Below are 27,254 nucleotides of genomic sequence, written 5' to 3'. Positions count from 1 at the left end.
GTCTGGATACTTTTGATCACATAGTGTATCTGGATGAGAGCATTGAGAGTGGTGTTGTTGATATTGGACGCCATGCTGATGACTTATAAGTATTTAAAGTGAGAATCCATGACAATGAGCTACATAGATCTCAAAAAGGAGCCAGCAAAGTCCAGATGGATCCAATTCCAGGCGACGAATGACTGGGGTGCAGGTACCTGGTGCCGAGCTCAAGCAGAGCAGTTGTGCACTGTGGCCTGCACATCTTTATTCAGTCATGGCCAGTATGCTTGGCACCTTGCAAGGGCCTTCATCTGCAGCATAACCCAATGGAGCAGGTGCAAAACATGGGGGCACAAGTAGGTTAGATGATAAGATAGTGAGTACCTTCTTCTGTGTCAAGTAGAACATCGGAGACAAGGGGCAAATGGTGGGAGCTCAGGGTTGGCAGATTCTGAGAAAGAAGTGAGCCACCCATGAAGCACATAGTTTGTGACACACCACAAGACTGGATCATGGCACATGTCTGCAACAATGTGAGTAGCTGTAATGGGAAACCCATCCATAGCATGCCATCGTTTCTTATAGATGTGAAAACAGGAGATCTCCTGTGACTTCTGAAATTTTCCCGGCGTATTTCTTCTTCTAATAATTTCTAATAATAACATGTGCGAGATTCGGCATAAATACCGCGACTGCACCTGGGCTCTTCAGTAGTTGTGTACTCACCTGATGATGGCCGGACGTCTCTGGGCTGAAATATCGTGGCAGAATGTCGACGGGATCCGGCTGCATACCCGGAAATTATTAGGAGGAGATCTCCTGTTGGTCAAATGCTGGGTCAGGGTCTGAGGACAGACAAGAAAGGTCATCCACATTTTTTGTTGTGCTGTGGGCTTGTATTTGATAGTATAAAGATAGGAGCTTAGGAAGAGCGGCCAATACTGGAGGTGTTATGTAGTCCACTCTGGAAGCCGAGAGTAGGGCCCAAAGAGAGCCACTAGTAACTTATGGTCTGTAATGAGAGTAAACTTAGTCCTGAAAAGGTAAAGTGGTACTTCTTAATGGCTAAGATGATCGCCAAAGTCTTTTCCTAGATCTGAAAATAGCTCTTTTGAGTGGGTGTCACTGTTTTCGATGCAAAGGCAATAGGCTGTTCTCTACTGTCGTCATCCCTGTGGGCCAGTACTATGCCAATGCTGTACGGAGAAGCATCCATGGCCAAAACCAGTGGACGAGATGGAGTAAGGTGTGTAAGTCAGATCGCTGGGCTGTGTGAAAATATGCTCACAGGCAATTATCGACCTGCACTAAACACCCTTCTTCCAGAACTGGCTGAGCGTATAGATAATGTGGGTCAACTGTGGAAGGAACTTAGAATGATAATTTACCTTCCGCAGAAAAAGCCTGCAGCTCCTGCTGGATTTGGGGCGGGGTAGAGTGTCAACAGCAGAAATGTTGCAGTTAGTGGGGTGAATCCTGTCTTTGTTGAGCAAGTGGTCCAGGTATTCCACTTGCTTCTGAAAAAACTGACATTTGTGTAAGTGGCACTTGAGCCCTGCATAACTCAACATAGTGAAGATTGCGCAAGTGGTTCTGATGTATAGTGCCTGTGACAATTAGTTCGTCTTGATAGTACAAGCAGGAAAGGACACAATTAAAAGTTCCAGATATCTCTGGAAAATCGCTGGAGTGGAAGAAATCCCAAAGGGCAAGCGTCTTTATTTTTATAAGCCATAAAGCATTGCAATTCCTCATCCAGGGTGATCTGCAAATATGTGTCAGCAAGGTCCAGCTTAGAGAAATGTTCACCTCTGGATGCGGGCTGGGGTAAGTTTACACTTGTGCCTGAGCATTAATCGTCGATTTAAGACCTCCATCCGGCTGGAAGAGCCACTGGATTTCTTGACCACCACCAGGTGTGTGGCCCAAGCACTAGTTTTGATGGTTTCATTACTCCAGCTGCACATAGGCTATTGAGTTCTTGCTTAACAGCCACCCCTAAAGAGACTGGAAGATGAGGTGCAGCATTCAGGCGTAAGGAGATACGAGCCGGCAAATCCGTTGTGCACCCAGGGTCGGTTTCAAACAGAAGCACGAAGGCAGCAAAGAGGTCGTCTAGTTCCTGGAAGGGAACCAGTAGGAGACAGCTCGAAACTCAGCAGTGATGGAGAAACCTAGCAGTGAGTAACCATCAGCAACAAACAGTTGTCAGGTGGATGACCTATTTGTATGTACTGTTAATCATGAAACTGATCTTGGAGAGAATTGAACTGGCACCATAGGCAAGCAGCATACAGGAGGGTGGGGGCAAGTCAGGGGAACTAAGCATACATGTGGAGGTTGATCAAAGAAACAGTAGCTCCTTTGTCTACCTGGAAGCAGATGTCCTTTGTTACAATTTTGAGGGTGATAAACAACTTGGAGGTGGAAGGATCACTCTGAGAAGCAACTGCCTTAAGTTCATGCACTGTCCTGTGAGGCATGTGGGGGATTACTGTGTCGATGGTTGACAACAAACAGTGTGGAGATGCCCATCTTCCCCAAACCAGGGATCTGGACAGTCTGCATGTAGGTGCACTATGAAGCAGTCAGGACATGGTGGCAGATCCTGCTGATTACATCAGCAGAGTGTGACAGGCTGTTCAGAGGCCGTGGAGGTGTCTGAAATTGATGAATCACAATGCCAACAGCTGGAAAAAGACTTACCAGAATTCTGCCCCTGAGGCGGTGGCTACATCGGTGCTACCTAAGGCTGCACCATTATGTGTTCATTTCTAGCATGTGTGATCTGAAAAGAGTGTGTGATTTTCAAAATATCATCTAAAGGTTGGGTTGCCCAGTTTGAGGACTGCAATACGAACTTCCGAATCAGAAGCCAATTTAACCATATCATTTCGGATTAGTGAATTTGCATATGAAGTTTTGAAAGCCATGTTTGTGCAAGTGAAATCGCAATTTTGATTCAATCCTTGTAAATCCATCAGTCATGAGTGGTATGACTGACCAGGTTGCTTGTAATATTGATGCAACTTGAGGCACATTGTGACCACATCGAATTATTTGAATAATAATTGGACAGTAACGAACTCATCTCCTTGGACATGAGTGCAACCAGATTTGAGAGTGGAGCCAACTTCTTTAGCAAGAAAAATGTCTCCAGGGAAGCCCCAGAAAGGAAAAGTGATGATTGAAGAATGTGATCCAAAAAAATTAATGACGTGCTGCTTCGGATGCTGCAAATACATGTCCAAATCCTCTTTTGCATCATTAAATGGCGAAAATGCGGGTGTGCGGCACTCCGCCTATGAATTGGCCACAGCCTGAGTGGGTTGGAAACTCTGAACTCGTGAGTGATCCAACAGAAGTTGAAATTGTTCTTGGAGATGCTGTTGCTGCTGTTGGAGCTACTGTAAGAACTAATGCTGCTGGAGCATCTGTTGCTGTTGCTATTCCACAAACTGCATGAGCCTGGCATTAATGGAATGCTGCTAACTTTTTACCTCGTCACCAGTTATAGTGACCAGAATCAGACAAGTCTGGGAACGAGTTCAGAACCAGCCATGACTGGCTGACTGGTGAGAGCATTGACAGCAGTTTGCCAGAGAAAAACATCTGGATAACACAAGAGAATGACAGACAATGGAAGTTGCATGACAGAAAAACAGTCCAAAGGGCAAACCAAGATTGCATACTAAGACGTTTTGAATTCTGAACCAAGACAATGATGTGTAGCGAGATCTGTATGATAATGCAGACAAATCACAACGAAGAGTCAGAGTGGCCATGCGCAGCCATGACCTCTCATAGGCTGGTCGGACAGGCATGGCTTATGGCAGCACTTACATCAGTGACCGCAGCACCTGCAGGTGCAGCAGCGCCACCCAGTGGCCGTCATCAATGTCCATACTGTCCGGTAGAATTTCAAATGTGCCAGGCTGGGATACAAGACTACTAGAGGACAGCAACAAGGTGCTGTCAAAAATCCTTCTGAAGAGAGTGGAAAAGGACAGGTAGAAACTATACTTGGATAATAGTGAGTGGGATTTAAGAAGTGAAGAGGATGCGTAGAACACATGTTTATCCTGGAACATCTAATAAGACATAGGGTCTTAGGTAAGAAGTAGGCTGTAGCGACTTTTGTGGACTTCACAAAGGCATGACTCTGTTGACAGACAGGCACTTGGAAGGGTCCCGTAGAACAGTGGACTATGCAGCAGTACGCAAGGATGGACAAATTTAAATATGTGGGAGAATATATAACAAGAGCAAGGAAGGTATGAGTATACCAATAACACCAATAATGAAACTGTCATGTCTGTCAGTTTGAATACACTTCTCCAAAACTACTTGAAAAATTTTCATGGGGTTTTCGCATGTAATGTAGCAAAAGTTGGGGTACCATACAGGCTTTACTTCATCAAAATTGGATCATGGAAAAATATATGTCCATACATATTATAAAGATGTTTGTTCCACATCTCCTCCAAACCCACAGGACTGATTTTAATGAAACTTGGTACACATATCACTTTCTGTCTGTAAAGAATAGCCATGTGGGTGAGAACCCTCAAACTATCAAAGTCGAGGAGATGAGGTTGAAAAAGAAGTGTAGACCATGACAAGCAAATACCTAGATTTTATTCATCCAGTATTTGAGAGTGAGAACACTTAGTTATTTGCAATAAACTTTACACACAGTTTCAAACCTTTACAAAACTTTGCTCTTTAAGTAGTGTCAACAAGAATGTGGGAGATTAAAGTCTGGTTGCTAGTGTCTCAGCTATATAAAATGCTGAAATGTGTGACATACTTCATGTTCAAGATCCTTTTATCTTATGAACTAAGCTGATACAAAGTGTCTGTATAAGCATTAGAAGGCTATCTTTTTGAATATTTGAAGCAAGTTGCTGTTCTTTGCACCACTTTAGCATCCTATTAAAATTTAACTGAATATTAGTTCAGCTGGTTCCAGTTAGCACTTCATTGTAGATAACTGTATCATCTGAGAGAAATCTGAGGTTAATATTAATACTGTTTCCAAATTCATTAATATGCAACATAAACAGAAGGATCCCAACACAATTCCCTGGTGCATGCCCGATGTTACTTCTACAACTCTCTACCCAAGATTACATGTTTTGTTCTCCCTACCAAGAAATCCTCAATCCATTAATAAATTTTGATTGACTATATAATCACATTTTTGTTAATAATCATTGGTGTGATACCATCTCAGACGCTTATTGAAAGTCATGAAATACTGCATCCCCCTAAATGCCTCCATCATGGCTTTCAGGATGTCGTGTGAGAAAAGTACTAGTTTGATGTCACATGATTGGTGTTTATGGGAACCATGCTGGTTTCCATGGAGGAAGTCATTCCATTTGAGATACCTCACTAAGTTTGAGCTCAGAATATATTCAGAGATTCTCTATTTTAGCTCATGGTGTGTGACAGGTGTGGCAAAGGTTTTAAAGTCTTTTGAAATGAATGGGCTTAAGCCTAAGCTTTTATGCTGGAGATTTTAGTGTGTTGTAGACTGGATGACTCATCCTTTTTATTCCATTAATCCAGCTGCAGCTATCTGCTATGCTATTTTAATTATTTCCATAGCTTTATCCTTTCTTAGTCAAAGTCTTAGCCCTGACATAATACAGGGAGCAGCAAAAAGGTCTGATGATTCTAAAGTATAAATAACTCAAATGTTAAGAGAGATAAAAAATGTTTTATTGGTTATTACAGGATGATATTAATGGAAATTAAAGAAAATAACATTGGAACAACCAATTTCATCAGTTTAAGATTTGAAGATATCAGGAGACAGGTTGGTGATTTCTTGAATTATGGCCACCTAAGTTCGACCAATATATGGGGCTTGCTTGTGTAGACTCTTGATCTCGAGAAGCCCCACAAGAAAAAATCACAAACACTTAGATGAGGGAGCATGCTGGCCATCGAATATTCCCAAAATGCAAGATTACTCGAAACTTACTTCTCAAAAAGTCCATCACCTCATTGGCTGTATGGGCAATTGCCCCATCCTGCTGGAACCACATTCTACTGTGCACTAAGTGTTTTCTCCGAAGTTCAGGTATCAGGAAGTATGGCCCAGTGACACAAGTTTTTGTTACACCACAACGCACTATGACCTTAGGGCATGCAGAGGACATTGATGCAGTTCTTCAGGATTTGTAGCTGACCAATAACGAAAGTTCTGTTTGTTTACATAACCGTCCCAATGAAAATGTTCCTCATCACTTATCATGATTTTTTTTTCATATGTCATCAAATCAGTCATTTGCTCTGGAAATGCTTTTTGCTTTGCGTGGTCATTGGGCTTTAACTGCTGAAAAATAGCCATTTTGTATGGATGGAAATGCTGATTGAACTGCAAAATTCATCTTACTGGTTGGTCAGACATGTGAAAATCAGCAGCTTGTTTATGAATCGGCCCCAAGGACTGGCTTCCACAGCTTCTCGTACTCTATCGATATTCTCTGGTGTCCGGGCTGATCTTGGATGGCCTGCCGACTTCCATTTCAGTGCTGAACTGGTAGCTCTGAAGTTATTCACCCACAGTATAATTGTGTTGCGTGTCTGAACATTTCCTTGTGGACCTAAATTAAAGTGCCTACAGAACTGCAGCTGCACAGCAACACAGGAATCACTACTTTTCAAAAACGCCTCGACAACAATCATGCGATGCTCAACCAACCACTGCTCCATGGCTACTGAAAATGTCCACATTTAGGCTCTGAAACATGCCTATCCCCACTAGCCCCCACCACCTACTCGCTCAACCCCCTCCCTCTCCCTCTCTCCCCCCTCTCCCTCCTTCTCTGTCCCTTTATCCCACTGTGAGACAAATGGTCGATGTCTTCATGGATAATGTTTGCAGGTGCCTATGGAACCATGACTGTGCCTTGGAATGCAACTCTTTGTCCAAAGCAAATCGACAGCCATGAATGTTCCAAAAACATGGAAACCCATGGGAAGAGAGCTTTCATTTCTGTTGTTACTCATAAGTTTATTTGGATTTTGGGCAAGATCTTTTTATAATATTCACACAAGGCTTCATGCATTGCTCTCTTGATAGCCAAACCCATTTCACTCAGCATTTCTCTCCATAGCCCAAACCTTTGTTTTACACCTATTATGCAGTTCAGATACTCACTGTTTTTTATAGTGTCTCTATACCATGGAAGGTCCCTCTTATCGTAAACCTTTTGACTAGTTCGTATCTATCCACTGCATGGTCAACTATAAATTTCCAAAAGTCTCCACTTTGCCCACTAAAGTTGCTCTCTTCATGAGGACATCAATTGAAAATTTCTGTGTTATTGTTTGTCTGAAACTTCATAGTTCCATTTTTTTATTGTCCTGTATTTGTTTCTTTCAATAAATTCTGTATGTTTTATGACATTGTTTACCACTACTAATTTCCAATTAGTAACAATGTAATAAATAAGAAATGAAAGTGAAGTGAATGCTAGAGTGTCATTCAGATGTGATTTCTGGAGTTTACTGTTGTTGCTTCTGTCTAGAACAAAGTATGTTTATCATTCTTTTTGGGCATTGTGTTGTTTTCAGTAACTGTGACTCAGAATACTGGATGTGTTGAGATTAAAGAGGAGCAGGCAAACAAAGAATATAGGCTGAAAGGTTCTACAGCACTGATGCACCAAGATGATGAAATTATAACTAGAGGATGGAAAAAACCGAGACATATAATTGTTAGTGATGATGATGATGATGTTTGTGGTAAGGGTCAATGTCATATTTTCTTATGAGAAGAACTGTAACCTTTAGGTCACACTATGTATCTATCAAGAGAACTATTTTTTGCTTACTATACATATATTTCATTGAATTGTTTCTATTGTTAAATCTACATGGAAAACATTGTCTTTTGTTTCCAACGTCATTTTTACTTGCACTTCCACTTCTGGCTTATTTATTTTCTCTTAATTTTCTTTCTTTTCTGAATCTTTTATCTTTAGAAATTAGAAACAGCATGTACTTAATTGTACAGCCAGTATATCACTGATTTGATATTTGAACAAACCCACTAAATGCAAACACTGGTTATATGACTATAATGACTGTGGAAGACTCAGTGGTTGTAATTCCATACAGTGATGCTTAATGCATACATCTCAGCTTTGCTGGGGTCCAGTATTAAATCACATATCTTCTTGTAGCATATCAACTTTGAAATACAGGTCTTAGTGCTGCAGATTACTAAATAACATGTGTCAGAGTATTTACCATAACAGGAAATTGGGCCAAATGAGGTTAAGATATGGGGCTTGAATTCAAGAGGACTGTGGTTAAAATCCTTGACCAGCCATCCAGTTTGATTTTTTCCTTGGTTTCCCTAAGTTCCGTAAGGTAAACGCGGGGATGACATCTTCAAAAACAATGTAGGTGGTTTCTTGGTGTCTGACCTCGTCACTCCACTCTCTAACAACCTCACTATTAATAGCACATAGCGACCAAGATTGTCAGTTACCCTTGACTTCTGTGTTTATGTTAGCTGTCAAAGAATTCACACTCAACCTGCCAAAGGCACTGGCTTTTGGTTTGTTCTTTGTGTACAGTGTGATGTTCCATGAATGTTGCTTGGACAACGATTTCTTGGTAATTGTAGACAGTTCTTGCCAAACTCTATTCTAATGCTAATTAGTCTTAAGTATCATCATATACCTTCTTCTGTGTTTATTGGTGAATAAATGTTATTTGTTCCTAGAACTCTGGAGTTCACATTCTGTACAATTATCTGAGTATCTCGAACACACAATTATAGTAGCTTGGAAAGTTCAGATGGGAGACCAATTGCCCGCAAAAGGCAGAGGTCTCAAGTCTCAATCCAGCACATAATTTTAATCTACCAGAAAGTTTCACATCAGTGCACACTCCGCTGCAGAGTGAAAATTTAAGTATGGGAATATCCCCCAGGCTGTGGCTAAATCATGTCTCCACAATATGCTTTCTTCCAGGAGTGCTAATTCTGAAAGGTTTGAAGGAGAGCTTCTGTGAAGTTTGGAAGGTAGGAGACGAGGTACTGACAGAAGTAAAGCTGTGAGTATGGGGTATGAGTCATGCTTGCCACACATGAGTCAACTATAGGAGAATGCATTTAGTAATGTCTTACAAGATGTTTCATCACACCACCATGTACACCAGTTTCTCCAGTTGGTTGTTGTATTATTAAAGTCTTCTCCAATGATGACTGAATGTTCGGAAACTTTCGTACTAATAAATAGAGGTTTTCTCTAAAGTTTTGAGTGACATCTTGAGTTCAGTCTGGAGGCTGATACTAAGATCGAGTTACTAATTTATGCCTGCCCCTAATACGGAGTGCTACCAATACAATCTTGCCTTGGAGGATTTGAGTTCCTTGTCTGTTTCAACAAGTACTCATCTCCATTTACCATTAGTCTGTCCTTTCAATATACACTTAGATTTTCATAATGGATGACATATTATCATGAGAGATTGTGCAGCTGTTCAAATTTTTAAAATAATAAATTGTAACAGTCTCAGTTGCAAATAACCACACTTGATAACTAGTTTTGATCACATTTAATGATCGTTTTTAGATCTAAAAATAAAGTGAAACAAAACATTAATAAACAAACAATGGAAAATCCAGGATGGAATGTGACAGTATTATGAAAAAGAAAGTTGCTGCTCACCTTCTAGCGCAGATACTGAGTCGCAGATAGGTACAACAAAAAGACTGACACAAATAATGCTTTTGGCCATTAAGACCTTCGTCAACAATAGACGACACACCCACCCACCTGCCCCCCCCCCCCCCACACACACACACACGACTGTAGTCTCAGGAAACTGAAACCACACTGTGAGGAGCAGCACCAGTGATGGATGGGAGTGGCGACTGGGTGGGGGTAAGGACGAGGCTGGGATGGGGAGGTAGTGAGATAATGTGGAGGTGGCAGACAGTGAAGTGCTGCAGGATAGATGGAGGGCAGGGGAGACATGGGGAGGAAAGGGGGATGGGGAGTTGCAGAAAAGCAGATAAGTAAAAAAGACTAGGTGTGATGGTGGAATGAGGGCTGCGTAGTACTGGAATGGGAACAGCGAAGGGGCTGGATGGATGAGGACAGTGACTAACAAAGGTTGAGGCCAGGAGGATTACAGGAACATAGGATGTATTGCAGGGAAGTTCCCACCTGCGCAATTCAGGAAAGCTGGTGTTGGTGGGAAGGATCTATATGGTAAAGGCTGTGAAGCAGTCATTGAAATGATGGATGCCATGTTTGGCAGTGTGTTTAGCTACAGGGTGGTCCACTTATTTCTTGGCCACAGTTTGTCGGTGGCCATTCATGCGGACAGACAACTTTTTGGTTGTCATGCCCACATAGAATGCAGCACAGTGGTTGCAGCTCAGCTTGTAGATCACATGACTGGTTTCACAGGTAGCCCTGCCTTTGATGGGATAGGTGATGCTGGTGACTGGACTGGAATAGGTGATGGTGGGAGGATATATGGGACAGGTCTTGCATCTAGGTCGATTACAAAAGTATGAGCCATGAGGTAAGGGTTTGGGAGCAGAGGCTGTGTAGGGATGGTTGAGTATATTGTGTAGGTTCGGTGGGCAGAGGAATACCAATGTGGGAGGGGCAGGAACGATAGTGTGCAGGACATTTCTCATTTCAGGGCATGACGTGAGGTAGTCGAAACCCTGGCAGAGAATGTAAATCAGTTGCTCCAGTCCTGGGTCCGTGGCCAGACAGTGGGACATTGGGAGGTGGTGGGAGACTGGAAAGATGTGGCACGGGAGATTTGTTTTTGTACCACATCGAGAGGATAATTATGGTCTGTGAAGGTTTCAGCGAGACCCACACTATATTTTGAGAGGGACCACTTGTCACTGCAAATGTGATGACCACAGGTGGCTAGGCCGTATGGAAGGGACTTCTTGGTATGGAATGAGTGGCAGCTGTCAAAGTGGAGGTATTGCTGCTAGTTAGTAGGTTTGATGTGGATGGATGTACTGATGTAGCCATCTTTGAGGTGGAGGTCAACATCTAAGAAGGTGCCTTGTTGGGTTGAGTAGGACCAGGTGAAGCAAATGGGAGAATTGCTTCATGTGGTCCTACTCAGCCCGAGAAGTACCATATGTTTCCAGTCTTCCAGCGCCTCCCTGTGTCCCACTGTCTGGCCACAGAGGAGTATTCCCTTCCTAACTCAGTACCACCCAGGACTGGAGCAACTGAATTACATTCGCCACCATGGTTTCAACTGCCTCACGTCATGCCCTGTAATGAGATATGTCATGCCCACTATCCTTCCTACCCCTTCCACAGTGGTATTCTGCCGTCCACCAAACCTACACAATATACTCGTCCATCTTTACACAACCCCTGCACCCAAACCCTTACCTCATGGCTCATACTTCTGTAATAGACCTAGAAGCAAGACCTGTCCGATACTTCCTCCCACCACCACCTATTCCAGTCCGGTCACCAACATCACCAGTCCCATCAAAGGCAGGGCTACCAGTGAAACCAGTCATGTGACCTACAAGCTGAGCTGCAACCACTGTGCTGCATTCTATGTGGGCATGACAACCAAAAAACTGTCTGTCCGCATGAATGGCCACCGACAAACTGTGGCCGAAAAACAAGTGGACCACCCTGTTGCTGAACACACTGCCAAACATGACATCCGTCATTTCAATGATTTCTTCTCAGCCTCTACCATATGGATCTCTTCCACCAACAGCAGCTTTTCTGAATGTCGTAGGTGGGAACTTTCCCTGCAATACATCCCACGTTCCTGTAACCTTCATGGCTTCAACCTTCATTAGTCACTGTCATCACCCATCCAGCCCCTTCCCTGTTCCCATTTCAGCTCTACACAGCCCTCATTCCACCATCATACCCACTCTTTTTACTTCTTTCTTTTTCCGTTATTCCCCCCCCCCCCCCCCCCCCCCACTCCCGGTCCCCTTCTCCCTCCTCACCTCTCCTCTGCCCTCTGTCTAACCTGCAGCACTTCACTGTCCGCCACCCCCACCATACTATCCCACCCCCTCCCCACCCCAGCATCGTTCTTACCCACACTCAGTTGCCACTCCCATCATGCACTGGTGCTGCTGCTCACAGTGTGGTTTCAGTTTCCTGAACCGCAGTCATGTGTAAGAGTTGTGTTTGCCATGTGTGTGTGTGTGTGTCATCTATTGTTGACGAAGGCCTTAATGGCAGAAAGCATTATTTGTGTCAGTCTTTTTGTTGTGCCTATCTGCGACTCAGCTTCTCCGATATATGGTGGGTAGCGACTTTCTTTTTCATAATATTTTTAAATTAATAAACTACTATTTCTGTAGGTAACATATGTGGGAATTATTTGAACTTCAAAAATTCTTAAAATTTTGCTTGAATGAGCAGATAATGTACATTGACAATATTTAAAATTTAAGATTCTTGAATTGTGCCTGATTAATCACTAGTTGTGAAAAGTTAAAATTCTTTAAAAAGATCATAACCATAAGCTGTAACACATTAATTTAGTTCTATTTACAGATGCATGAATCTTCATCCACACTGTTTTCACTGTGTAGTTCATATGTCCCATTCTACATCTCTTCTCTGTGTAAAGTATTATTTCCAATGTAACTGTCCATAATATCTTTCCAGTGACGACAAAAAGTGAGTTGAAACAGTGGATAAAGGTACTCTGCAGCACAGCGCTATAAACATCATGACTACGGAGCTGTAAATTCTTGGTATATTTATCCTGTAGCTGGAGTGTCTTCAGAGTAATCAAAGCTTTTTTTATGTGTGGGGTTCTTATCTTACTATTTTTTACGAGGTTTAATTATTACGTTTTAGTGTGCCAATGTGTACCTTATGATGATATTATGGATAAAACCTGTTGTGTTCTTAGTACAGGGTGGCCAGGCTAACTGTGAATACACCAAATATGCAGTACATGAATCAAACATCATCACTTTCATTTCCAATATGTGCAGAAATTAAGTATACATAACTCTGAAAAGTCAGAGTCTGAAGATTAGTAGCCCTGTGCAATGTTAGTTGTTATCTCATGCCGAGTCTTCAGTGATTTGAGGTCGGAACTTGGCGATGATGTCTTCATGATATTCGTAGCCCCATGCTTTGTAATAAGGTAAACCCTGCAGCTAGTGTGACTCATGGTGTCAGCAGCTTGTGTCCCTTCTATGAGTTGCATCTTCTGCTGAGATGTGGACGGCATGCTGTGAGTAGTCAACATAGATACTGTCGATACCGTAAAATCCACAGGTTTGTATATATATGTATTGTGTTATTTCGTGCCTGTCTGTATGAGGTAGAAATAATAGAGTAGCCCAAAATTTGTTCACTTGAATGAGCAAAAAGAGATAAAAGAAAAAAAGAAAGCAAAAAGCATTGTAACTGTTTCCTCAGTCTCTTTTAGTAATGTCTTTGAGCTGATCATTTCACCATCAATTTGGAGAATTGAGCAGTAAATGTAAATTAGCACTTTAAAAATTGAGCTGTAATAATAAGTAATTTTAATGAAGTTGTGAGCAACATGTCGTCATTTTTGTTCTATCTCAATATCTTTTTTTATTACTGTCCTCATTTTACAGCTTTTTAAAACTCTGCTACACAGAAAACGATAAACAAACACTCTTCATCTTGTTGTTGTTATTCTAAGCCATAAAGCATAATTTATTTAAAACTAACAAAAATGAATTGTGATAGTTTCATTAATAGTATGTTATCAAAATGTGTACATGTTGACAATTGCACAAGTTCCTAACTATAAAATATTGCTCTTTTTTTTTAGACTTGGAAAAGATTGGAGATGTTGAGCAGCCAGTTGGAAAGATAGAAGCATCATGCATACAGCTAACACCTTCTCCAAGCTGTGCATATGTTAATGAATTAGTAACAGTAAGCAGTGGAAGTGAAGAAAAAAACTTTGAATTTAACATTCTTAATGGTGAGTCATTTTTTTAGAGTATAACTTAAAATCTTACTTATTAACCATTTTTATTTCAATTGAGTGTTTCCTATGTCCATATTTGATATGAAAACTAGGATTCATTAACATATTTATTTTTGTTGCCCTAGGTGATGCCTTTAATTCTAGCATGGAGTCTCACATATCAGAGATTAATACTGATTCAGAGGATTTGTTTGCAGATTGTGATAAGGTGTGTTCAATTTTTCAATGTTGATATCAAAATATTAGTTTTGTAATAATCTGAAATTACATCATAATTCATTTATATTACTAATAGATTTGCTCTTTGACAAATTTCTGAAGGTTAAGGAAGAAGAAGGATCTCGTGGAACGTCCCCCGTGCTTAGCAGTAGCTTACAGTTTCAGTCGAATAAGCCAGTGTGTTCTGCATTGAGCTCTGTCAATGATAGTTCTGTCACCAATTCAGAAAAAGATGGTGACAGCAAGTTAGTGAGTGTAGTCAATGAAAAAGTACCAAGAGGAACCACAGACGACACAATTTCAGCAAAGTCCAATGTTATTTGCGGTAAGGTTAATAACAACAATACTAATAATAATAAAATGTTACCTAGTTACCTCACTTTTATATTTCCATGATTGTGATGGGTAAATACAATTGGACACAGTCATGAGGAGTGTCTTGTAATTTACTTGCATACAGAGCTACAATTGATAAACAGAATAGACTGCACAGGTTCACTTATTAGGCAGGCTCTTCTGAGCATGGCGTCAATATTTAATGCATACTGCATGCATTGCATTCTGTAAGCCACACTTGTCCTCTAGATCATGTCAGAGGGTGAACACTTTGGGGGGGCGGGGGGCTAGTCTAGGCTGTGCATGGGTTTTGCAAACCCAGATGTGTCAAGATGGGGACTGTTGAGTGTTGCCAGTACTATGTAACCATCAGCTCTGTACATGGTTCAGTGATCACATTGTGGTATGTCATCAGAACATAGTGTCACAGACAGTGGGAATGTTGACTATTACTTGATTGTAGAGGGAATTAACAAAGTCACATAACCAGGTGCAGATACAAAGTAAGATGCACTGTTACATCATAATGTTAGCACGAAAAATGATTGTGGAAAACGTCGTTGCGTGCAGGTGTGATGACTTACTGTTAACATTTTTAATTTTGTGGATGATGAGAAGGTTCTTACTAACAAAAGATAAGTAAGTCAATGGTGTGTAGATTGTGGAAGGCAGTTCACAATGCCAAATGGAACAGGGTTCGAGTATGTGTCCCAAAGCAGAAGAGACAAAATGAATGCATTAAATAACTTGCTGATGTTAGTAAAAAAACTGATTATAAGGTGAGGTTTTTCCTCATGAAGACAGGCACTGCTGAACACTGTTCTTTGTGTCATCATCACTGCCAAAGTGCTTTCCTCCAAAATCGTGCTACACATTCAAGAACAAGTGATAGTTAGAAGGTGTGAGTTTGAGGCTGTACAGTGTGGAGTGCTCAATTAAAGAGTTATGTTGCTTCATGGCAACACACGTCACAATTCTGCTGGTGTCACTCAAAACTTTATTCAGCAATTCTGTTGGGAACAATTTGATCACTTGCTGTGCGGCTCTGATCTTGCACCTCTTGACTGCCACTTGTTATTGAAATTGAAGCACAATTTTGGAGGAAGGTGCTTTGATAGTAATGACGTGCAAAAAACAGTGTTGAGCAGTGGCTGTCTTCACTGTTGGCATCTTTCTATGAATAGGGCATAGAAAAGTTGGTTTCCCGCTATGATAAATGTCTGAACAATACTGGAGAGCTGCATTAAACCAGTCTGAGGACTGAAGACCACAACAACAACAACAACAACAACAACAACAACAGCAACATGTAGAAAAATAGTTCAAGATATGCTCTTTTTTGTAAAAATAAATTTTACTTTGAAAACAATGTTTCATGAGATTTTTTTCCAAAATGTTCTTACTTTCCGGACCTGCGTCATACTACTGCTCATGTCAACATAATAAATTAATATAGAGATCTTGTGGATTGAAACACCCTACAGTGTTTACAGAATTCCCCAGGACTACCTGAGAGGATTTGCAATGCATTTCAGAGACGAGTTCAGTGTTGAATTCAGGCGGACACATGGACAACATTTCAAACATCCTACGTTTAGAGATGCCATATGTTCCTAGACACTGATGAACCACAACAGAAAATGTGTTGCATCTCAACAACGGTTGATTTGTGGACCCATGTGTGTTGTAGCTTTTTAGCTAGCTTTGACCTGTACTTTTTGTTATATCCACAGATTACCACCCATGTGTGAACTAAAATTTTTATTAGGTGGAGCAAGGCTACTGCTTAATTTTACAAAAAGATAAACTTTCCTCAAAAACAAAAGGCTTCTTCTCCTACCAAAATTTTATAACAAGCCAAAGAATATTCCACCTTATTGAATTGAAATATTACCAACTGAACTGAATTTATGTTCCTTTGTTGGGTTTTCTCTCGACGCTTTCTGGCGGATCCCAAGGAAGTAGACAGGCGCAGAGTCCAGCGTCGATGGCCAGCGTAGCGAAGATAGCACCTGGACGTTCCAGCTGCGTTGAAGTATCTTCCAGGCAGCAGTCCGTAGCGGGTCAAAAGACGCCTGTTTCTGCTTCTTCTGGCTATTTAACTTGGCAGCTCCAGTCTCTCTCCGCTGATTCCGGAGTGATGATTGGCGGCCGTTGGTGATCTCTGACTGGTGGTTGGTGATATCATAGTGTGACCATCCGTGCTGGAAAAAGGCTCGTGCGCGTGCATAGTTCACGGCTAATTGAATGTTTGGTGGGAATGCCTCTAGCGGTGGCTGGCGGAACACGCCGGCACTAAGTTGCAGGTGCCGATTAACTCTGCCGCAGTAGCCAACCGTTGTGTTTGTGTGGCTGTGTGTGCCACGGCACTTTTCATGTGTGAATTATTGACCATCACTTCTGAAGATCAGAGTATCTTATAGTAATTTGAAGCAAGTTGGTCAAGAACTTCTTGAGGTTTTTCGTAACAGCACTTCCCTTTATGTATTTAAAAATATGTAGCCTATGTCTGCCCAGTTTTTCCAGTTTTTCATTATCAAAATTACACAGCAACCTGTTTTTACATAGCAGTATAGTTATAGATAACAACTTTTACAATGGCAAACTTTGTGTTGCTGTTGTTCTCATTATTGTTGTTGTTATCTTCAATGCAAAGGCAGGTTAGACACTAGTCCATCGCATGAAAGTCTCTTCATCTCTGCACAGCCGTTGTAATCTACATCTGCTTTAACTTCCTTACCATGTTCTTACTTGATCTCCCTCTACAGTTTTTACCTCTAACACTTCCATTCATTACCATGATGTTCTGAACTAATTCAGAGAGAGACTGAAACACATCCGTCAATGGACTGTGTAAATGGCCATATCTTAAACAGCCAAACAGTGTTATATCCCATGGTGCTACTGGACATTTTACTTGATGTTGCCAGTTGATTGGAGCAAAAAACATTGAGCTTATGTTCAACCAATTTAGTTTGAACATTAAAATACACTCCTGGAAATTGAAATAAGAACACCGTGAATTCATTGTCCCAGGAAGGGGAAACTTTATTGACACATTCCTGGGGTCAGATACATCACATGATCACACTGACAGAACCACAGGCACATAGACACAGGCAACAGAGCATGCACAATGTCGGCACTAGTACAGTGTATATCCACCTTTCGCAGCAATGCAGGCTGCTATTCTCCCATGGAGACGATCGTACAGATGCTGGATGTAGTCCTGTGGAACGGCTTGCCATGCCATTTCCACCTGGCGCCTCAGTTGGACCAGCGTTCGTGCTGGACGTGCAGACCGCGTGAGACGACACTTCATCCAGTCCCAAACATGCTCAATGGGGGACAGATCCGGAGATCTTGCTGGCCAGGGTAGTTGACTTACACCTTCTAGAGCACGTTGGGTGGCACGGGATACATGCGGACGTGCATTGTCCTGTTGGAACAGCAAGTTCCCTTGCCGGTCTAGGAATGGTAGAACGATGGGTTCGATGACGGTTTGGATGTACTGTGCACTATTCAGTGTCCCCTCGACGATCACCAGTGGTGTACGGCCAGTGTAGGAGATCGCTCCCCACACCATGATGCCGGGTGTTGGCCCTGTGCGCCTCGGTCGTATGCAGTCCTGATAGTGGCGCTCACCTGCACGGCACCAAACACGCATACGACCATCATTGGCACCAAGGCAGAAGCGACTCTCATCGCTGAAGACGACACGTCTCCATTCGTCCCTCCATTCACGCCTGTCGCGACACCACTGGAGGCGGGCTGCACGATGTTGGGGCGTGAGTGGAAGACGGCCTAACAGTGTGCGGGACCGTAGCCCAGCTTCATGGAGACGGTTGCGAATGGTCCTCGCTGATACCCCAGGAGCAACAGTGTCCCTAATTTGCTGGGAAGTGGCGGTGCGGTCCCCTATGGCACTGCGTAGGATCCTACGGTCTTGGCGTGCATCCGTGCGTTGCTGCGGTCCGGTCCCAGGTCGACGGGCACGTGCACCTTCCGCCGACCACTGGCGACAACATCGATGTACTGTGGAGACCTCACGCCCCACGTGTTGAGCAATTCGGCGGTACGTCCACCCGGCCTCCCGCATGCCCACTATACGCCCTCGCTCAAAGTCCGTCAACTGCACATACGGTTCACGTCCACGCTGTCGCGGCATGCTACCAGTGTTAAAGACTGCGATGGAGCTGCGTATGCCACAGCAAACTGGCTGACACTGACGGCGGCGGTGCACAAATGCTGCGCAGCTAGCGCCATTCGCCGGCCAACACCGCGGTTCCTGGTGTGTCCGCTGTGCCGTGCGTGTGATCATTGCTTGTACAGCCCTCTCGCAGTGTCCGGAGCAAGTATGGTGGGTCTGACACACCGGTGTCAATGTGTTCTTTTTTCCATTTCCAGGAGTGTATAACGTATCAAACACATACAATTACAACACTTTGTTTTTGTTGTGATCTTCAGACCAAAGATTGGTTTTATGCAGCTCTTCATGCTACTCTACCGTTTACAAGCCTCTTGATCTTCGAGTAACTACTGCAACCTACATTCTTCTGAATGTGCTTAGTGCAGCTATCTCTTGGTCTCTCTCTATGATTTTTACCCCTCATTCTTCCCTCCAGTGATTGGTGATTCTTTGATGCCTCAGAATGTGTCCTACCAACCGATCCCTTGTTGTACCACAGATTTCTCTTCTCCCCAATTCTATACAGTATCTGAAACTTCCTGGCAGATTAAAACTACTGTGTACACGGACTGAGACTCAAGTCTCAGTCTGGCACAAAGTTTTAATCTGCTAGGAAGTTTCACAGCAGTGCACACTCCACTGCAGAGTGAAAATCTCATTCTGGGAACTGCTCAGCACCACCTCATTAGTTATGTCATCTACCCATCTAATCTTCGGCATTATTCTGTAGCACCACATTTCAAAAGCTTCTATTCTCTTCGTGTTTATCATCCATGTTTCACTTCTATACATGGCTACACTCCATACAAATGCTTTCAGAAAACACTTCCGTGACACACAAATCTATACTCGATGTTAACAAATTTCTCTTGTTGAGAAATGCTTTCCTTGCCATTGCCAGTCTACATTTTATATCCTCTCTACTTCAACCATTATCAGTTATTTTGCTGCCCAAATAGCGAAACTCATCTACTACTTTAAGTGTCTCATTTCCTAATCTAATTCCGTCAGCATCGCCTGGTTTAATTCTACTACATTCCATTATCCTTGTTTTGCTTTTGTTGATGTTAATCTTATATTCTTTTTTCAAGACACTGTCAATTTCGTTCAGCTGCTCTTCCAAGTCCTGTAACTGACAGAATTGCAATGTCATTGGCAAACCTCAAGGTTCTTATTTCTTCTCCATGGATTTTAATTCCTACTCCAAATTTGTCTTTTGTTTCCTCTACTGCTTCATCAATATACAGATTGAACAACATCGGGGATAGGCTACAACTCTGTCTCACTCCCTTCTCAACCACTACTTCCCTTTCATACCCCTTGACTCTTACAACAGCCATCTGGTTTCTGTGCAAATTGTAAATAGCTTTTCGCTCCCTGTATTTTACCCCTGCCACCTGCAGAATTTGAAAGAGAGTTTTCCATTCAACATTGCCAAAAGCCTACTTTAAGTCTAAAAATGCTATAAATGTAGGTTTGGCTTTCCTTAACCTGTCTTCTAAGATAAGTCGTAGTGTCAGTATTGCCTCGCATGTTCCTATGGAATCCAAATTGATCTTCCCCAAGGTCGGCTTCTACCAGTTTTTCCATTCGCTTATAAGGATTCCGTGTTAGTATTTTGCAACCGTGACTTATTAAACTGATAGTTTGGCAGTTTTCACACTTGTCAGCACCTGCTTTCTTTGTAATTAGAATCATTATATTCTTCTTGAAGTCTGAGCGTATTTCACCTGTCTCATGTAACTTGCTCATCAGACAGAAGAGTTTTGTCAAGGCTATCAATAGTTCTAACTGAATGTAGTTTACTTCTGGGGCCTTGTTTCAGCTTAGATCTTTCAGTGCTCTGTCAAATTCTTCATGCAGTATGATATCTCCCATCTCATCTTCATCTACGTCCTCTTCCATTTCCATATTATTGCCCTCAAGTACATAGGCCTTGTATAGACCCTCTATATACTACTTCCACCTTTCTGCTTTCCCTTCTTTTCTTAGGACTGGTTTTCCATATGAGGTTTTGGTATGCATACAGGTGGTTCTCTTTTCTCCAAAGGTCTCTTTAATTTTCTGTAGGCAGATCTATCTTACCGCTATTGATATATGTTTCTACATCCTTAACTTTATCCTCTAGCCATTCCTGCTTAGCCATTTTGCACTTCCTGTCAATCTCATTTTTGAGATGTTTGCATTCCTTTTCACCTGTTTCATTTACTGCAATTTTACATTTTCTCCTTTCATCAGTTAAATTCAATATCTCCAGGCAACACTTCAGAACCATTAAAATTGAATCCCAAAAGGAAATGTTTGTTTTAGTTTCAAGAAATATCAATAACTTAACAGCTGCTTTGTTAACTAACACTTATCCCTTGCTGACTCCACAAAACAGTTAACCTTAAAAACTGAAATGAAATGTTATGTTCTGTTTTTATTTTCAGGTCTGCTAGAGGGAATGCAGATTGATCTTGGAATGAATGAAGATGTTCTGAAATGGTTGAGAGAGACTGAAACACACCAGTCTCTGAAGCCTGTATCTATGGAAGTAAGGCAGAACTCAGCCATAAAACATATTTTTAGATCTGTTTTTTATGTTTGCAAAATACTTGGCTGTAGTGACATTACATTTTCAAAAGTAATGTACCTTTTGTGTTGCAGACACCATATACAACATTGAAGGAAGTAAAAGCGTCATTGCTGAATATTCAACTCAAAATACTGGAGAGGGTGTTTTCAACATTTGATGCCATTCCCTTAGTGATACTGGATAAACTACCTGGATTTAATCAGTCAGTTTTTCTGAAGCTAAAGAGCTTACGTCAGAGGGTTAAAGCAAAGTTGAAGTTGGCTGATGTCCTGGTAAAGAGAAAAGCTGCTTTGATCCGTGAAAGAGCAAGTATCAGTGCCAGTGATGATTCTCCTGACAAACGAGTAAGTACTGGTGAAAGAACGATCAAGAGAGAAAAGCAATCATCTGTTTCACCTCTAAAATTGAAAGACAAGCGTAAAGAGAATATTCCAACAAAGATTAGTCCAAAATTAGACAGGAGCCAAACAGTTGTAAAGAGATCTTCGGCCTCACCATCTGATAGGTATGTAGGTAGATCAAGTAGTAGTGATTGTCTAAAACACAGTGGAGAAACTAAAAAACCATTGAGGAAATCAGCTGGTGATCAGACAAATGAATCAGAAAGGAGAGCTGATGTATCTCGCATTGCTGTTAGTGAGAAAAGAAAGTTGTTTTCTAGGTCATCAAAAGAAGAAAGTTTACAAAAAGAAGAGTTTAACGAACATTTTTATGGTAAAAATACAGTAATGCCTGACTTTGAAGACAGTTTTGTTAGTGTTGAGAAACAGTCTGTTACTCACCGTGTTTCATTACTTAGTGAAGCGAAGAAACAATTATCAGTGAATAGTAAGAATTTCAAGGCTTCTGCAGAGAAAATTTCAGATTCCGATGTTGCTTCAAGTTATCAGGTTGGCAGCAGCTACGATTCTAAAGAAAGGAAGCTTTCTACTTCTAGTAAGTGTGATGCGGTGGGTTCACTGGATCATGAAACCAATAGTAAGAGACAGTCTTCTTTGTTCCTCACACCAAAACCTTCTTCAGCAACAGTAAAAGATTCAGCACACTCTACGTGTAATTCCTCTGGATTAAAACTGAGCATGGGGAAAGGTCTTCAAAACTCAACACCAGTTGCCGTCCATGATGTATCACTAGGTCACTCTGAATCTGCTAGGAAATTATCTTCTGGTTCTACAGCCTTTAAGTTTAAAAAACCTATTTTTGGAACAGCTAACAGAAATTCAGACTCAAAAAGCCCCATAGTAGTTAGTGGTAGTTCAAGAACCCCACAAACATTCAGTACAGCAGCGGCCTCAGGCACTAACGGTGGAACACCAACTAATTGCAAAATTCAGGTGAAAGAGAGTGCTAGAAGCATAAATTTTTCTGGACCTAGTCATGATAACAGTAGTGAACCAAATGGTTTTACCTCTGTGCCATCCAGTTCAAGAAATGAAACATTCCAGAAGCCGCAGGCAAACAGCAGTGCTTGGAATACCAGCTTCACCTACGCATTGGGATCAGCTCCAGGTAACGGTAAGCTAAATCACTTTTATTCTCAACACTATAATGTAATTCAGCCTGAAGTTGTTATAGTTTGCAGCTTGTAGTTTTTTTTAATTTCACTTACAATTATTTATAATGTTAATTAGCTTGTCTATCATCACTCTAGCATTTTAATGTAGAATATGTAGTTGGTGTAATATCGATGCAAATAATAATTTATTTACAGCGGGAGCTAAGAAGAGCTCTCCACAAAAAACAAAGATTGTGAATGAAACACAATTAATAGATGATGATACCCAAGAGGAAAATTCTGAAAATCAAAATATTGACAATTTTGAAACACAATTTCATAGCATAAAGGCTCAAGACCCTCTGCAAAAAGGTATTTAGTCAGTCTTTCCTGATTATATTATTATTTTTTACTATCAACTTTTCAGGCTATAGAAATTCCTGATAACAGAAACAGGATGTGCTGACACTTGTAGGGTACCCCAATTTTCCATGTTTATAATACTAGCAGGTTACCACACCAGAATTGCTTTGCTGTGTATATTTAGTTTCTTGTAGAAGTAGTCTAATTTCACTTTTTAGAAACAGTGAGATTTTGATTTAGAATGGAAGCAAAGCACTGGGTGCTACAGTTTCTAGTAAAAACGTGTGTATCTTATTACTACTACAAGTTTCCAAGAAGTTGTATTATGCAACTAGATCAGTGATGTACATTTGATTTAAGTTCAATAGTTTCTTGAAAATAGGCAGAAATCACAAAAATCAGCAACATTTCCAGAAAACACAGAAACCAAAAGAACTGACATGAAGTTAAGGTTTCTTTTTAACTAGAGCAGTAATACAGCAGCTCTGGAATTATCATATGCAAAACCAGCAGGGCTGTGATCCATTTTACCACTTGTTCTCAGCAGTGGATATAATTTCCAAAGAAACTTCCTTCTCCATCACAGGTTGTTTGTAGTCTTCCTCTCTGAGGTAGTATTATTTGCCAGAATTTCTCCTTCTGATATTCCATGGCAAGTAGCAGCCAGATAAACAGAGACCATAGGACTAACATCTGTTTGTATACTAGAAATATACTTATATCTAAAAACAAAGATGATGAGACTTACCAAACAAAAGCGCTGGCAGGTCAATAGACACACAAACAAACATACACACAAAATTCAAGCTTTTGCAACAAACGGTTGCTTCATCAGGAAAGAGGGAAGGAGAGGGAAAGACGAAAGGATGTGGGTTTTAAGGGAGAGGGTAAGGAGTCATTCCAATCCCGGGAGCAGAAAGACTTACCTTAGGGGGAAAAAGGACAGGTATACACTCGCACACACACACACACACACACACATATCCATCCGAACATACACAGACACAAGCAGACATTTGTAAAAGCCTTTACAAATGTCTGCTTGTGTCTGTGTATGTGCGAGTGTATACCTGTCCTTTTTTCCCCTAAGGTAAGTCTTTCCGCTCCCAGGATTGGAATGACTCCTTACCCTCTCCCTTAAAACCCACATCCTTTCGTCTTTCCCTCTCCTTCCCTCTTTCCTGATGAAGCAACCGTTTGTTGCGAAAGCTTGAATTTTGTGTGTATGTTTGTGTTTGTTTATGTGTCTATCAACCTGCCAGCGCTTTTGTTTGGTAAGTCTCACCATCTTTGTTTTTAGATATATTTTTCCCACGTGGAATGTTTCCCTCTATTATATAGAAATATACTTATGATTGAAATGAATACAGTGTTTTCTTAAAATAACTGAGATGCTTGTAGCACCACCACCACCACCACCACCACCACCACCACCACAGCAAACCAAACTACAAAAGTTAGATGCTAGAAACTAGTATCTTCAGCAAAGAATTTAAAACATAACTGCACTTCAGCAGTGGTGCATGTAGAAACTTGATGCAATTGGAAAATAACAGCTTACCAGTTGCTGAATTAAAGGTTTGTTAACCGTTTACCATGTCTTGACAAATATAAATTTTCTTCTTCAGAAGAAAAATGGACTTTTTGAAAAAATTGTTACAAAATAGTCACCAATTGTTACCAGAGAAGGAACCAAATTTGATAAACAATGATTACAAATACATTTTTTAGAAGAGCGTACTCACTCATAAAATCACATTTTGACATAAATGGATGTTGAAGCCATGTGGCTCTTGTAGTACAATGTTGATGTCACCCCACAAATATCAAATCTGTAATCAAAGGTAGTGTACTAAAAACCCTATACAATACTGTAGGGTTTTGTCACAAAACTTCAGAGTAAAACACATGTAAAATTCACTCCAGCAGTCATTAAGTATGTCACATGCAAGGTTAGTAACTTGAGTCAACTGACAAGATGTGCAGGCACTGGCAATAAGTAAACTGTGGTAGGTGGCACTCATACTGTGCTAATGAGTGTTTGCATAGCTGCACTGAGCACCCATTGCCTGATTCAGCAAATAAAATGGTTAAAAGCTAAAATTAACAGAATAAAACTAATGAAAATAAGGAAATGGGGAGGGGGAAGGGAGTCTTTAAAGTTGTGTGGCATGTAAAGAGCACAGTGTTAATTATTATTTGCACATGCATGCATAAATCAGCACTGTAAGAACTTGTAATAAATATAAGATTGTACCAAGTAACAGGATATGAAGCCAATACACATTGTAAAACATGCTAACATAGTGTAAAAAAGCCGTAAATACACTGAGCCATATTAATCAGCACATAACCAACATGAATGAAAAGATACCAGTTAGGTTCCTTCCAGAGTATGCTTATACAGTAGCTCCATACTTAACTACACTCCTGGAAATTGAAATAAGAACACCGTGAATTCATTGTCCCAGGGAGGGGAAACTTTATTGACACATTCCTGGGGTCAGATACATCACATGATCACACTGACAGAACCACAGGCACATAGACACAGGCAACAGAGCATGCACAATGTCGGCACTAGTACAGTGTGTATCCACCTTTCGCAGCAATGCAGGCTGCTATTCTCCCATGGAGACGATCGTACAGATGCTGGATGTAGTCCTGTGGAACGGCTTGCCATGCCATTTCCACCTGGCGCCTCAGTTGGACCAGCGTTCGTGCTGGACGTGCAGACCGCGTGAGACGACGCTTCATCCAGTCCCAAACATGCTCAATGGGGGACAGATCCGGAGATCTTGCTGGCCAGGGTAGTTGACTTACACCTTCTAGAGCACGTTGGGTGGCACGGGATACATGCAGACGTGCATTGTCCTGTTGGAACAGCAAGTTCCCTTGCCGGTCTAGGAATGGTAGAATGATGGGTTCGATGACGGTTTGGATGTACCGTGCACTATTCAGTGTCCCCTCGACGATCACCAGTGGTGTACGGCCAGTGTAGGAGATCGCTCCCCACACCATGATGCCGGGTGTTGGCCCTGTGTGCCTCGGTCGTATGCAGTCCGATTGTGGTGCTCACCTGCACGGCGCCAAACACGCATACGACCATCATTGGCACCAAGGCAGAAGCGACTCTCATCGCTGAAGACGACACGTCTCCATTCGTCCCTCCATTCACGCCTGTCGCGACACCACTGGAGGCGGGCTGCACGATCTTGGGGCGTGAGCGGAAGACGGCCTAACGGTGTGCGGGACCGTAGCCCAGCTTCATGGAGACGGTTGCGAATGGTCCTCGCCGATACCCCAGGAGCAACAGTGTCCCTAATTTGCTGGGAAGTGGCGGTGCGGTCCCCTACGGCACTGCGTAGGATCCTACGGTCTTGGCGTGCATCCGTGCGTTGCTGCGGTCCGGTCCCAGGTCGACGGGCACGTGCACCCTCCGCCGACCACTGGCGACAACATCGATGTACTGTGGAGACCTCACGCCCCACGTGTTGAGCAATTCGGCGGTATGTCCACCCGGCCTCCCGCATGCCCACTATAGGCCCTCGCTCAAAGTCCGTCAACTGCACATACGGTTCACGTCCACGCTGTCGCGGCATGCTACCAGTGTTAAAGACTGCGATGGAGCTCCGTATGCCACGGCAAACTGGCTGACACTGACGGCGGCGGTGCACAAATGCTGCGCAGCTAGCGCCATTCGACGGCCAACACCGCGGTTCCTGGTGTGTCCGCTGTGCTGTGCGTGTGATCATTGCTTGTACAGCCCTCTCGCAGTGTCCGGAGCAAGTATGGTGGGTCTGACACACCGGTGTCAATGTGTTCTTTTTTCCATTTCCAGGAGTGTATTATATACAACTGTCCACTCGACAGAAGATCCGTACCCAAAGACTGGAAAGTCAAGAAAGGTAGTAGGAGTAATCCACTAAATTACATGCCCATATCATTAACATCGATATGCAGCAGGATTTTATAACATATATTGTGTTCGAACATTATGAATTACTTTAAGAGTACAGTCTGTTGACACACAGTTAACACAGATTTACAAAACATCATTCTTGTCAAACACAACTAGCTCTTTACACACACGAAGGGCTGAGTGCCAT

General features: G+C 42.0%; 1 protein-coding gene across 1 annotated transcript in view; it reads left to right on the top strand.

Annotated features, from left to right (window-relative positions):
• Positions 1-27,254, top strand: part of LOC124709129 (Bloom syndrome protein homolog) — a 189,955-nt gene that overhangs the window by 31,594 nt on the left and 131,107 nt on the right. Inside the window, exons 4-10 of the mRNA XM_047240790.1 lie at positions 7,573-7,743; positions 13,804-13,959; positions 14,091-14,173; positions 14,287-14,509; positions 21,142-21,245; positions 21,359-22,802; positions 22,999-23,154. Of these exons, the coding sequence (XP_047096746.1) occupies positions 7,573-7,743; positions 13,804-13,959; positions 14,091-14,173; positions 14,287-14,509; positions 21,142-21,245; positions 21,359-22,802; positions 22,999-23,154 (2,337 nt within the window). The remainder of the gene's footprint in view (positions 1-7,572; positions 7,744-13,803; positions 13,960-14,090; positions 14,174-14,286; positions 14,510-21,141; positions 21,246-21,358; positions 22,803-22,998; positions 23,155-27,254) is intronic.

The sequence above is a fragment of the Schistocerca piceifrons genome, chromosome 7, assembly GCF_021461385.2.
Source record: "Schistocerca piceifrons isolate TAMUIC-IGC-003096 chromosome 7, iqSchPice1.1, whole genome shotgun sequence".
Classification (NCBI taxonomy): Eukaryota; Metazoa; Arthropoda; class Insecta; order Orthoptera; family Acrididae; genus Schistocerca; species Schistocerca piceifrons.
This window is presented reverse-complemented; position numbering and strand designations above follow the sequence as displayed.